Source organism: Streptopelia decaocto (assembly GCF_964273445.1).
Source record: "Streptopelia decaocto genome assembly, chromosome: 8".
Classification (NCBI taxonomy): domain Eukaryota; kingdom Metazoa; phylum Chordata; class Aves; order Columbiformes; family Columbidae; genus Streptopelia; species Streptopelia decaocto.
The window spans coordinates 19,797,508-19,811,907 of NC_138662.1; the positions used below are offsets into that span (position 1 = coordinate 19,797,508).

Below are 14,400 nucleotides of genomic sequence, written 5' to 3' on the forward strand. Positions count from 1 at the left end.
GTGTTGATTTACGTTTCAGAAACCTTGTTTCATGAACTCAACAACTCTAGACAGAAGGGACAGGGCACTTCATTGCAAACTTCTGAGTCTGATAGGAATCAGTGGAATTGTTGGTGCCGTTTTCTTCTGTCATTTGGGAGCCCAGAAGTTTGACGCGACCTTTTCTTGTTGAGATGTTTTATAATCCGGATGACAAATTAGGCAACTGAGCCTTTTTGTGCCGGGTTTAATACAGGCACGTAGCGCAAAAATAAACCAGTTACAACCCAGATGGTAATGACCCAATTGTTCAGTGCTTTGTTTTGCTGTCAAGTGTGTGAAATAAGCACTTTTCTTACTATATGCTGTGGATTATACTCCAAGGGTGAGCTGTGTAATGATGTTCAGCCTAGAATATTAGGTAACTTTTCCTCTAGTTTTGTGCAGTACCTTAAATATTTAACTTTCCACCTCTACTGGTGTCTGTATTTGCATATATGTATATATGAATGACACTTTTAAAAGTTAATGTTTGCTAACTAATGCACAATTTATGCACTTTGGACTTCAAGCCAAGAAAGAAATAAGGCAGCTGAAATACCATGGTGGTGTGTAATTGAGCAAATGCTGACTTGTTCTGTAGCGGTCGATTGTGTCTGCTCGGAGCGGCTGGTGCTTTTCTCAAGATACGAAGGCTTTTTTAAACCCTTCCACAGTTAATGTTTTGAGCCTTAAGATAAGTAGATGCCTCTTCTGGGCTCCGTCCAGTTTGTGCCTTGTCAATATAGAAACTCAGATCTAGTAATAGGTGCTATTGCAGAAAGGACTTTGCAAATGGAAGGAGGATGATGATGTTTTTTCTCACATGGTGGATTATCTCCATTTCTACATATACTACATATTAAATGGCATTTCTTGTTTTAAGGTAAGGGTGGTTTACTTTCCTGTAGACGATGAAGGGAAAGCATTGTCATTGTGGAGGTTTTCTGTGTTTTTTTCAGAAATATTTTGAAGAACAGGAATTGAAATACCAGGCCCTAGTAGATACTCACCTAATTAGCTGTATTTTCTTTGGAAACGGTCACAGTGAATATTTCAGAGGGTCAAGGCAAGAAAGTCAATGGTGTCACTTGCTTTAAGTTTTATCCTAATGCCCCTTACACAGGATAAAAACATAAATGTATTATAAGCAATGGAACTTCATCCAGCAAGATGTGGCTTTAAAAATCTTAATTGCTTAAATATCAAATCTCTATTTTCATTTGTCTGAAGCCAGATGGTAATTAGCAGGTATCGTCAGGCTGGATGGGACCTTTGGAGGTTACCTGGTTCCAACCCTTCATGGTGGACCAGCCACCTCTAAGTAGGCAAGTAGCCAGACCAAGTTTCCTAAGATGAATTTAGGGCTTTGGAGATGTGGCCCAGTGTACAACGCTTGTCCGAAGAGGCTGAAGGCAATGAGACTCCTTCCATTCTAGAAAGTCTCGCAAAGAATCTCTTGACGACCTTCATTCTTCTTGTGCTGTAATGCCTTTTACTGAGGGAGTTCTCGCTTTCAGGTTTGCTGTTTGCCTGTTTGTTTGTGGGGGGTTTTTTGGTTTGGTTTTTTCCCCCCACCAAAGTAATCTGTTTAATATAGTCTTATACACACAGTATTGCAGTAGCTGGATCAGCATATAATAATGTTATTGAAGATAGGCCCCAGTCTTTCTTATCGTAACCTTCTTTGGAGGCCTTATCAGCTTTACTTGTGCTACTTGAGCACGGCCCATCGAGCTTATTGACGTACTGTAATCATTAGAGGCATTTCCTCCCTCTGAAGAGCACAGGCTTGTTTCTAACGTGTAGTTAGAACATATTCAAACAAGAAAGATCTTCAGATGACTTGACTTTCCCCTCTTCAGGACAGTGGTGCCCACTGGGAGTATATTCCAAGTAGATCTTGTGTGAAGTCTTTCACAAAATAACCCTTTTATTTCTCTTGTTATAAATAAGAGATTAGCAATTATCTCTTTCCATCGCTTACCATTTGTAGTTGAGTTGAACTTGGAATTACAAATAAATAACTGTAAAAGATGGGTCATCCTGCTTTCTCTTTGTAGCTCCTGGTTTCGGAAGGACCTCAGTGGCTGGTTTTCATTTAAAGGGAATTTGTGCAACCAGCGGTTTCTTTATTGTTCGAAAATCAAATCTAACGCGTATAATTCTGAGCTTTACTGTGCACCGAAAGACATCCTGTGGGTTGCCGCCCTGACCCTCGCGGATTCCGAGCTCTGCGGAGCTTGAAGCTGCTCAGCTCCTGTTTGTGCTTCCAGCTGCTGCTCCTCTGGGAGCAGCATTCCCGGGAAACGGCGCTGGGATGCTTGAGCTCCTTTTCTTTTCAAAGCGCTTCCTAACGCGTGTCGCGGTGTCGGGTTTGAGCTGTGATTTGCATTGCTTCGCAGGGGGTTTCTTCATGGGTAATTCATGTTGCTCCGCTTGTGACCGCGTCTCTCTCCCGCCCACGCCTCCATTTTGCTGTTTGGATTTTGGGAGGCGTCCCATCCTGTATAACATCTTCTGTATTCATCGCAATGCCTCCCCTAAGGTACCCAGCGCAATCCTGTGCGGCGTGTAGCATCTCCCAAGGTGTTACTGTATATGACAGCAGAGAATAATTTAGTTGTTTCTGAATAAAGATTCTTCACAAAAAAACGGGAGGGTGCCCTGGGAAGGGGGAAGTTTCATACTCTGCATGATATAGACAATATTTCCTGAGACAGGAGATACTAACCTCAAAGAATTTAAAATAAAACATTGATTTTATTATTTTCTTTTTGAAAGGGGGATAGGGGAAGCAAAAATGGTAGAATAGTCGGTCTTTTTATCCGACGTGCAGATGAAATTGATTAAACCTTAAAAAACTCGCCTCAGTCCACCCGGTTTATTAATTGAAGAATTTCCTCTTCCCCAGAATGGGAAGTGCACATTAAAACAGAGCTTTGCCCCTGAGTAGCAATGATACCTGAGAATGGTCCCTTTTCTACAATCCTATTTTCTCTTCTGCTCCAGAGGAAATCTTAACATGGTAAAAAGCATATTAAAAAACAAAAGTATGTTTAAGGAAGTCCTCTTTCATTTCCTCGTAAAGCGTGAAATCGAATTATAGCCCATGGCCCACAATTATTTCATTTTTTTACATTTCAGGTTCCATTTTCCGTCTGTGAACAGGAGTTGAGCTGCTCCCGCAGAGTCAGCCAGTAAAGGTTGCAGCCAACAGGACGGGATGCGGGAGCTGGGAAGGAGCCGGGAGTGAGAACCGGTGCTTGTGTTCCCTGGGACACAAGAAACCTCCCGTTTATTCGCTCAGGGACTCGACTCCTTCCTTCCACCAGCCCAGGTTTTGTTGCTTGGAGCCAAGTTGGCTTTATCTTGATGGATTGTGGAGGATCTGATGCAATACTAAACTTTACCAAAATAGTAGCAGTTGTAAATACTCTAATAATCTACTTTTGAGGAGAAAAAAATTGAGATTCTACCCATTTATTGCGAATACCCTTTTGTGCTCCTTTTCAGTAATGCTGAAGTCGCCAGCTGGTTTATAACTTAATGGTTCTGAAAGTGGGCACAGTGCTCATACAGTAATAAGCTTTTGGAACTGATAAAGTAACACGAGAGGTCAAAATATTGAGTTAGTGTTATGGGTTCGGTGGTTTTTGTTTGGTTTTGTATTTTTTTCCTCCTCCTAGAGCTAATAATACCCTGTGTAACTTGCTGTTCACATTGTGTGTTGCTGTTGGGCTCCATCTCTGCGCAGCTGGAGTTGGGGTCTGTGATTTACCCGCATGCAACAGGATGCGCAAAGAGAAGGGGTTTGGGTTCCACGCAGAACTGCAGCAACTTCTGTGATCGAGGTTGAAGGAGATTTGTTAAAGACGGAATGTTCTGTTCCAAAATAAACGTTATGTTGTTTATTGTAGTGCTTTGCAGTCTCGAAAAACGCAGCCTGTAGGTTGGGATCTCGCACGGCGTTTCCCTGGGTAGGTTGGTGTAACAGATCTGCTTTTCCTAGTTGTACAATTTTGTGTAAGGATGTAAGACAGTAGCATGTAAGCACTGCAGAGTTTGAACTTCAGTGACTGCTTGACTTGAGTGAGCAAAATCAGGCGTGCTTTATTTATATAAGCTGTGTGGAAGTCAAAGATGATACAACACTGAGCATTCCAGGGAATGAATCAGATGCAGGTGATGGTCTGCAGCCTACAACTTTGTATAGGTCTTTCTTTTCCTTTTGGTAAAGGTTTAAAGATATAGTGTACTAAATAACATAAATGCAGAGAATGCAGTGGATTTTCTCCTGAAGATTAAAAGTTTATTCGTTTTACTTATATATTTTTTAATACCTACTATTCTTTTGGGTCATCCATCTTTTTGGGTGTCCTCAGACAGCAGCTGGTGAAATCTTTTGGGATGAAGAGGGAGATGTGGCTGTGAACGACGTGCTGCAAGTGCTGTCGTTTTGTCCTTCCCTTGGAGGAACGGAGCTGATGACGAGTCGAGGGAACCTGAGTTGCTGGTGTTTGCTGCCTTGTGCATATATGGAACCTGTCCTAGTCTATGGTATCTCTGATTCGGCTAATTCAGCGAGTGACGGTGACAACCGTTCCTAGTCAAATACTCCTCAAACTTCAGAAGCAAGGGTGGGTTGGATGTGCTTATTCAAAGCAGGGGCTGGACTTTTTCTTTCTCTTTTCTGGGAAGGTATTTTTCTCAATATTTATGGGTTTTGTGTTACAAATGGGCGCTGCTGGCGCTTCTTGCACTCTTTTCTCTGGGATGCGGTGCTGCTGGTTTTGTGGCATTTTTCTCCTATCTGGCCATCATCCAGGTTCTCTCTGTCCATTTGTTACACTTCTCGTTTTTCTTCACTTGGACTATCTACTGTACTTTGTTTTTGCTGTGGTTTAACTGCTTATCTTGCCATATCATTCCCATCTTCCCCCACCCCTCTGTGTCTTCGGGTGACAAGTGGTTTGGTTTGCTTTTCCAGGGCTGATCTGAGCTGTGTGTCCTCACGGGACAGATACCCCCATAGCTGATGCTTCAGTTTTAAGCAGAGTGAGAAATGGCACTTCAGGAGGACTCCTGATCATTCTGAATGTCCTTGAACGTCTCTTTCAAAGGTGAAACAGCAAATGAAAGGTTACACACTCAGTTTTTCTATAGGAGTAGTAGTGTGAATACCTGAATTTAACTTATCATTGATTCTATATGACCTGCTTCAGTGCAGATGAAGCATTTTTCTTGATTGCTGTGCTGTTGTTCGCATGTCTCTGCTTCATTCAGAGTAATTTCAAGCCGCTTGCCCGCTTGGAGAGCTGGAGGAACACTTGTCTCTTCCGTATCACCCTTCTTACCTGTGTAGGACCATATCTTATCTCATTTTTTTGAGCAAAAGCAAAGGTTTCAGTTCTTTTTTGTTCTATTTTGCACAGGAGCCCATGGCAGATGTTCCATGGTTGGATAGCGCAGGTTTATTGACTGATATTGTTGTATTGTTTTTGGAGTCTCTGCTTGGTATGGCCGTGATACTTTTTGTAGTATTAACAATCAATTTGGCTTGGTTTGGTTTTATGAATTCATGTTCGTATTAAGGATGTCACTTATATAGTAAGAATTTAATATAAAATCTAGGTGTTGTATGAATTTAATAAAAACCCTCTGCTGTACTCCAACATGCATCTGTTCCCATGGTGCGGTGTTTTGTCCCACTTGAATGTTTTCAGGCTGTTCGTCCCCTTTGCGTTCTGTCCTTTAGGTCTGTCCTTCTGATGTATAAAGTCTGAGCCTTTCGTATAGCCTTGGTGGTGTTTGCATTAGTTAAGCAAGTTCTAAATTAAAGCAATTCTTGAAAAAAAAAAAAAATAAAAAAGAAAACTAGTTTTAAAGATATAAAGCCCATCTTCAGTTTGTCACGGGGAGATATTTGAAATGATGGGGTAACATTCTGCAGGAGCTTTGGAAACGTCATAATTATCCACCCAGTGCTCTGGCGGGTTTAGCATTCGTTAATTACAAGATGAAAGCTTTGGTAGGTTGAAAATAGTAATTTGTAACCATAATTCTTTTTTTCCCGTGTTGCAGCTCCCACCCACTCGGTCGCCCATGAACTTGAACCTCAGGACGGCTTCCAATGCCGAGTTCGTGGGAATTGTGAACAAGGGTGGTTGTTGTCGCGGACACTGTAAAAGCTTTAAAAGCTTTTAGTTATAGAAAAGCTGGGGGGAAGGTTGGAGAGGGCGGAGGAACAAGGAGCAGTTGTATCGATTTCTTGTTCTTCTGATCAAAAGCGTAAGGCAAATATTAAAAGTACTGCAATTGAGAAATCACACAAAACTGTGGCATTATGGCATCTTTTGTCTTTCAAAATGCATTTTTTGACCTATGACTTTCTAGTAGTTCCGCTGTAGATTTTTTTGTAGTTTTTTTATGTTTAATCTTTCTCGCCATTAAAGTCTGTTGTACTTTACTTGTTTTTTTGGTATTTAGACTATTTCAGTTACCAGGAATAAGGCAGGAAAATTCTGAATGTAATTAGCGGAAGGCCCAACGTTCATCAAGAGCTCCCTTAAAAACTATTATAATTCATGAAATTCCAGTTGCTTCAATAAAAGAATTAAGGGGCCATGACAACGATACTTAGGAAAAAATAATCCATAAGCATGCTGGGTAACTTCAGCCTAAAATTGAGGAATTTTTTCTTGAAGCTGTCTGAGAATTGGTCTGTCTGTGGCCATGGTCGAACTGCACATTCACATTTTGTCCATCTGAATTGGGAGCGAATGGCAAATAGTCAGGTTTAAATCACCTTTTCCTCCCATTGAGGGGTTATAGGAATTTAGACGTGGGGTAAACTTGCCCCTGGAAGTGGTCATCTTCTCATTTTTATTAAATTTTGGCCTCTGAAGTCGGAAATGGTGGGAAGCAGGTGGGGACGAGGGGCTGCGGATGTGGTTGTGGGGCAGGTATTGGCTCTTCTTAGGCTTGATCCAACTGTCTGTGGGGCTGTCGTGTGTTTCTTTGGCTGTACCGTGTTCTTTTTTAGCTGCTTAGATTGAGTCAAATGTCGTGCTTGTGTTGTTCCAAGGGTAATTTATTGTTTTTAATATAGCGATAACAAACTGTTAATATGGAGGGATGTGTAAGCTGTCACAGGCTTTTAGAATCTGATGGTAGCACATAATAGCTTAAGTTCCCGAGGTCTTATTTCCAAACGCAGCCCTACATTCGATGCTTGCTTTGCCTTGTTTTGTTCGTACTTCTGGCCGTTTGTACGTACGCCAACAGCTTTAATGGAAACTATTGGAGAAAATGATCCTTAATCTTTTCACGCTGCTGCAGTGCTGACTGTGGATTCTCCTCCAGGTGCCCAGATTATCGATTTGATGATGCTGGTGATAGACGTGACCAAAGGGATGCAGACGCAGTCGGCAGAGTGCCTGGTCATCGGGCAGATCGCCTGCCAGAGGATGGTGGTGGTTCTCAACAAGATCGACCTCCTTCCAGAGGGGAAGAGACAAAGTGCTATTGAGAAGATGACCAAGAAAATGCAGAAGACCTTGGAAAATACCAAGTAAGTTGAGAGTAACAGCTGATTTGTAACAAAACAAAAAATAATACGCTCACATTTCCCTTCCAACATGCTTCTCAACACACCAAGGTGAAGTACAGAGACATTTAGCAAAGGTGATGAGAGAAGAGTGGAAAGATTACCAGGAACTCAAGTGTAACCCTGAATTTGTATTTGTAACTGGTGCGTGTAGAGAAATATTTCTCTATGTTGAAGCTTTTTGGTTTAAAGGGCTGCTTGAAGTCCAGGTTGGATAAAATGCAGCCAGAATGTCCAGGTGAAGAACTAGTTTGTTCGGGGTTTTTTGTTGAGTTTTCTTTTAGTTGATGCACTTGCAGCTTTTGTTGTGGTCTGCAAGTCTTCCTCACTTCAGAGAAAATAAAGAGTGAGGGTTTTTCCTTAACTGAGAGTGGAAGATGTGAGCGCCCTAACCAGGGAGAGCAGGATGATGGAACTCCATACGGTGTAATGTGGCTCTGGCTGGAACGATGTTTGTCAGTCCTGTTTAGGGAAAGTAATTGAGGTACATAATGAGTGAAATGCAGTGACTTTCATGAGTGGCAATGTAGCTGTTATGAAGTGGGAAGATACAATACAGACACAAAACTGAAGCACAGACTGTTTTGCCTGGGACTGTCCCACATTTGTAACTACGTATGGTACATACACTGTTTAAATTAAACCTCCTTTTTCTATCCTGATGTACAGAGGAATCTTTACAGCATGTCTTGGAAATCAGCAGCCTGGAACTGCTTTACACTGACACATGTAGAAGATCTGTGGTCTAATGGGAGCTTTTCTCTGTTGCAGGTTCTCTGGGTGCCCTATTGTTGCTGTCGCAGCAAAGCCCGGTGGACCAGAAGCGCCTGAGTCTGAGAACCCACTGGGTATTTCTGAATTGATTGAGGTACCTGCTGAAGAATATAATAACAACATAAAATGTGCTTGAACTTTAAGTCTTTTGGAGTGCCATGTATTAGCATCCGGAGCAGAGGAACTCCTGCATTAATATGAGTTTTGAGGGACCTGATTCTTTGGGGATTCCTTGCAGTGAATGGGGAAGCTGAGGTTACGTGCCCCCTAAATGCATCCCCTTTTTCAACAGCCAGGCTTCAATACCTTTGAATAGCTGTGTCTTGAACAGCTACCACGGGTGTGGTGGAATCGGTTTGAAAGTTGTAAAGAATTGTGAAGCATGATGAATAAAACTAGGTTTAAAATTTGGGAAGGTGTTCCTTTGTAATTGTACCACGGTTTAGAAAATGAAGCTCAGTGGCAGCTGAGCCCAAGGTCTTGTCCTTGATAAGAAAACTCTCTCTGTTCTGCCATTACAACTTGGGCTTAACCCACAGTTTCTGACCTTAAATGCAGACACTGAAGGCAGTGCCAAGATTATATGCTGATGTTATAACAGAGATCAAAAGTGATTTGGGATGGAGGTGATCTGTTGGGTATATGATGGCGTTTCTATAATTAAAGTCTATGATGTTGTATTTTAAGAAATGTAGTATTTGTCAGCAAAACAAATCCTGAATTTGGAGAGTTCTTCTAGGAGATGGTGCTTGTGTAGGTATTTTCCTTAGTGGTTTGATCCTCCGAGAACTGTTAATGGAAATTTGAAGAAGTTGAGTTTGAAAACTTATCCGAGTATAACAGCTTTTCTGGGAGGGAGGTGGGAATGGGCTTTATTGGGGCACCAGTATCTAAGTTCATTTTCACAAAATCCAAAAAAGCTGAAGTAGCAAAATGCACTATACAATTGTACTTTGGGGGGGAAGGAAAAAAAGAGGAGATGTATAGGCTTTTTCCCCTCTTTGCTTTGCTGCAGTGTTTATATTGAGTTTGGCAGCAACTTTATCGCCAGTGCAGTTTTGCTAACCAAGCTAAATGTGCAGCACCAAATCTTTCTAAGGCAGAAAATCGACCTGTTCCTGCTGCTCAGCGTGTGTCTCCTCTATGGCCCGCACAGTTAATTTGACATTGGTGTGTTCTGAGCTCATCGAGAGATGCCCGAGATCAGTAAAACCACAAACTTGTTCAATCAATCATCTGCTCGCCTTCCTTTGGCTGTGTGGCTGTCAGGACTTTTCACCCAGCTCTGGTGCTGCTTTTATCTTGTTTTTCTCCAGGTCCTGAAGTCTCAGGCGTACCTGCCATCACGAGACCCCTCGGGACCCTTCCTCATGGCCGTTGACCACTGCTTCTCTATCAAGGGTCAAGGCACGGTGATGACAGGGACTATTCTTTCTGGCTCTGTTAACCTTGGTGACAACGTGGAGATTCCTGCCCTGAAGGTGAGTCTCTCATTTTCACTCCTGCTAATTTTCCTGATAGAAAGAGATGCTCAACAAAGAACAGTGTGTTCTCTTCCAATCTGAAATTATTCAGTTATTTTCAATGTCGCTTTTTTTTTTTGATGCTCCACTATAAGCCAGCCTATAATAGGGAGAGACATAGAGACATTTAAACAAGGCATCCAGTACCTTAATTTCAGTTGAATGAAGAGAAGACTGACCTAGATTAGCGTGTTAGACTTCCAAACTCAGAACAGCACGGCAGGCGCATTTCCAAGGCAGGACATGCCCAAGGACTGAACAAGGTTTGGGTGAGGTTACTTTTGTTTGAGCTGTTGTGCTGCAGTGAGAAGGCTTCCAAAAAGAGCCTGACTGGGTGTAGGTGTCCTGAGTTCTCTGGAAGTGAAGGGAATGACAAGAAGAGGGCAGTGAAATTGCTTCATGCACCTTTTCTTTGTTTGTTGGGCTTTAATTGGCGTCAGCATGTTCTGGAAGAACTGCTGGGATGATGTGGCTTGTTGCCATTGGGCTTTTTTGAGAGCCTGTAGAAAGTCAAGAGACCTTTCTATGGCTTTTGAACTGCTTAACTGTTGTTACTGTTTTATTTCCTTAAACTATATTCGTCCTTTAAAAGAAAACAAGATAATTTTGTGCTTGGAACAGATGAAGCCTGTTTCACAGATGGTGATTTGGACTGCTCTGACTTTTCCTGTGTATTAATTGACCAAAATGAGGCAAGACTTGAGGAGCATTTTGTAGCTGCCACTTAAAGTGGACCTGGCCGGTTACGTTCTGAAAGTAAATATATTTAGAAATTAGTCTATTCTTTCAATATATGTATGAAGGGGAAAATGGCAAAAATATAGTGAATAACTTGCATATTGCAAATGGGTGTTTAAAAGGACAGTAGGAAAAGCTTTGAGTGGGACTTGAAAAGATCTGTTCTCCCCAGGTGACCTGGGGAACAGTGAAGTGAAAGGCAAGTTAGCAGATGAACAGGCTGGTGATAAAGAGAAGCCTGATCACTTGGTTTTTATGGCATTGAAACTTACTCCAAAGATGATTTTCAGTTGTTAATGAATGAAACCTTCCACTATGTGTAAAGTGGAAGACACAACTGCCTGAAAGGAGGTTTGAGCAATGGGGGTGGTCTCTTCTCCCAAGTGACGAGCAACAGGATGAGAGGCAACAGCCTCACGTTGCAAAAGGGAAGGTTTAAATTGGATATCGGGAAAAAATTATTGATAGAAAAGGTGGTTGTGCATTGGAACAGGCTGCCCAGGGCAGTGGTGGAATCACCATCCCTGGAAGGGTTGAACAGGCGGAGATGAGTTTCTCAGGGATATGGGGCAGTGCCGGGGTGGGTTGTGGTTGGATTCGATGATCTTAGAATCACTTTGGTTGGAAAAGACCTTTAAGATACATCTGTATCTATGAGCGGCAATAGCTGCGGGCAGAGTTTTGTGTTTTGCCACCAGCAGTGTGTGGCTGTTCCCGTCCCCATCGCCCAGGTATGGAAACCAAGCGCAGCCAAAGGAAGCAACTTGTGTAAGTTTTGCATTGTGTGTTGTACTTACCCCCGCCAGCATCCCGCAGAGCCGGGTTAGGATACCTATAAAAGGTCAAACCTTTCTCAGGCCTACAAGGTAACGGAGGAAGCACATTTCACAACACGTTGTGGTTTATGGGTCTCTCTGACCTTTCTTTGCCCTGACCCTGCGGTAACTGAGATTGACAGCCGGTGCCCACTGGGCATTTAGGGACATCACAAACCGCCTGCTTTGTAAATTTGAGGAACCCTCTCGCCGAATGAAGTGGCATCACTTTCCAGTTCTGCTAATGGGCTTCGACATCTTTGACCGCTTGAACCTGCGCAAAGGAGGGACACAGCAATTAAAAATAAACAGTGACATTCTCAAACGCCCGGGCCTGCTCTGATTGAGGCTGAGAGCACCAGCGGTGCGTGGATTCCTTTATGCTGTTGCCCATGTAAATTGCCATCTGGGGTTGATTATCCATATAGCAAAAAGAAAAATTATATCTATGCGTTTGGCAAAAAGCTTTGACACAGCAAACAGTTCACGATCCGATTGAGTTAGTGCTGTTTGCTCACTAGCACTTGAAATCCACCTTGAAGAGCATGAGCCTGGGATTTCTGCAGCAGAAACACAGTGTTGGCAGAATTCTGAATGTCCTGGAAGATTATTTCAGTCGCCTTTCAATCCCTGCAGTCTTCCAGTTCATAAACTGTAACAACTTGTGACATTTTCATTTCTGCTTTATAAAGGTTCCTGGAGTTTGAATAATGAGGATTGTTTTCAATATAGATTGGTTTCATTTTACTGATAAGTTTGGTGATAATCACTTCAAAATATTGATCTAAGTATATTTTGTTTAGTGAATTTAAGTGAGCATGACTGTTAAATTCTAGTGCTGCTGTGTCTTTTTGTATAATAATTTTGTTTTATTTTTTTCAGTGGGGGAGAATTATCTTTGCCTTCCTTATCCAGGTGGAAAAAACCCTAGTAGCTTAAGAACAGCAGCAGTTTAGAAGGCTGATGCTAAACAGGCGAGAACCAAGACTTCTGTTCTTATCAGTGATTCTGGCTTTGGATTGCACAGTTGCAAGCACAACAGGAATACTGAAGGATTGAATAAACCAGATTGTAATATGTTAGTATTCCTTTCAGTACGTTTTGCAGCACAGGAAATGTTGCAGGTTGGTTAATAAGAATCACTCTGTTTATGGAAGGTCACAGAAGAGGTCGGGTGACGGGGTGAGGAGGCAGGGACAGACGTACCCAGTTGATGGGTACATTATAAATCTGGTCATCCCGAAGGTGTCGGCTCAGCGTTGCGTGACCCGTGAGCACGTGCCGCAGGTGCAGAGCAGCCGCAAAACGCGCTTGGGGCGGCCCAGTGCAAAGACACTGTTTGTCACAAGACTTGTGGAAGTGGAAACTCCTCTTCTTGCTTTAGATTCAAGTTCCTATTCTGTTTAATACAATTATTGACAAATGATATTGCAAGTTGATGCAAGCTGGATGGCAGGTGGGGGTTAATGGCTTCGTTGGAGCATCTATAGAAGTATGGCGTGCTACTTTTTGTCAGAACTGTATGAATGTCTTGAAGGCCAAGTAGCTGTTACTGGTAAGCTGTGACATAGATATTTATCTGTGGGGGATCGCATGGGGATTTTTGCAGTGTGCTGAAGCTGAATAATGTATCTGGTGTAATATAGTACATAGTAATATATATTAAAAAAAAAAAAAATCACACGGACAACGAATCATTGGGCTGACCTTGGCGGGTGCTGCTTTAGGCACCGTCAGGTTTTTGACGTGCCAGGTGTGGTTGAGCTGTTACCGTTAGTTCAGGCTGGACATGAGGAAGAAATTGCTGCCTTGAGGGTGGTGAGAGCCTGGCCCAGGTTGGCCAGAGAGGTGGTGGATGAACCATCCCTGGAGACATCCCAGGCCAGGCTGGACGGGGCTCTGAGCAACCTGAGCTGTTGTTAATGTTGAGCATTTCAATCTCAAAGGTTGGGAGTGTGTAAAGTGGTTCTCTTGTAGTTGGCGAGCGGATCCAGATGTGTCAGCACTCAAACTTTCAAGAGGTCACCTGAAACATCAAATATGAAAAATGTGAGAATCTTGCTTCTGTTTCTCCCAGTCAAATGCCCTATAAATGAGAGTGTCGGTTTAAGCCAATAGTGGATTCTGTCTTGGCAAGGGCCTTTTTGCTGTCAAATGATATTGATTTTTATGACCCTTTAAGAAGCATCATTTTGTAAGTGTGACACTGAGAAGCTTCATGTCCTTCCAACATCTGAAAAGAGGTGGGTTTTTTAAGCTTTTTTTGTTGGCTAGATAACCTTGGTCTGTTTTTTGGCAAGCCTTCTCTAGTTCTCATGGTTCATCCAACAAAAAGAAAAATCTTCAGTGTCTGATAAAATAACCCAAATATTACTTGGAAGACTATTTCCTTCAAACCACCATAGATTTCCAAATTGTAACATGTATCTGCTTTTGCCCACATGAGTAGTTCAGCCAATTTGGTGCTGCAAGACCTCTGAGTATTGACTTATAGTATATAAATGTTGAAAGAACTACTTTGAGTCTATTTTTGCAGGTTTCCACCATTAAGTCTTGCCAGAGAACATCTAAATCCCAGAAAATGAAGGTGGTTGAAACCCCACTGAATGGGACCACAAAGACACTTGTATGTGGACTTTTATAGTGAAATCTTAAATAAGGTTTTGCTATCAGTATGATGATTAAGGTTATAACATAACCCTTCTAAATTTCAGGCTTTCTTGGCTGGTTTTGCACTGCAAATGGATAGAACACTTGCTAACTTTTCTGAGTGTGGCTGAATGCTGGTTTTTCCACTTTGGGGATTTTTCTTGCCCAATACTGATGGAAACAGCCTTTAAAGTGCTACGGTTGATCTGCTGGGGAAAGAGCCCATCTCTCCTTGAACCAATTCTCTTATTGAAATGCTGAGAAGAAAAAGCAG

The 14,400-nt window shown here is 42.3% G+C and overlaps 1 protein-coding gene across 1 annotated transcript in view; it reads left to right on the plus strand.

The window, feature by feature from the left end:
- Positions 1-14,400, plus strand: part of EEFSEC (eukaryotic elongation factor, selenocysteine-tRNA specific) — a 103,713-nt gene that overhangs the window by 22,215 nt on the left and 67,098 nt on the right. The window contains exons 2-4 of the mRNA XM_082060016.1: positions 7,384-7,591; positions 8,399-8,495; positions 9,718-9,882. Of these exons, the coding sequence (XP_081916142.1) occupies positions 7,384-7,591; positions 8,399-8,495; positions 9,718-9,882 (470 nt within the window). The remainder of the gene's footprint in view (positions 1-7,383; positions 7,592-8,398; positions 8,496-9,717; positions 9,883-14,400) is intronic.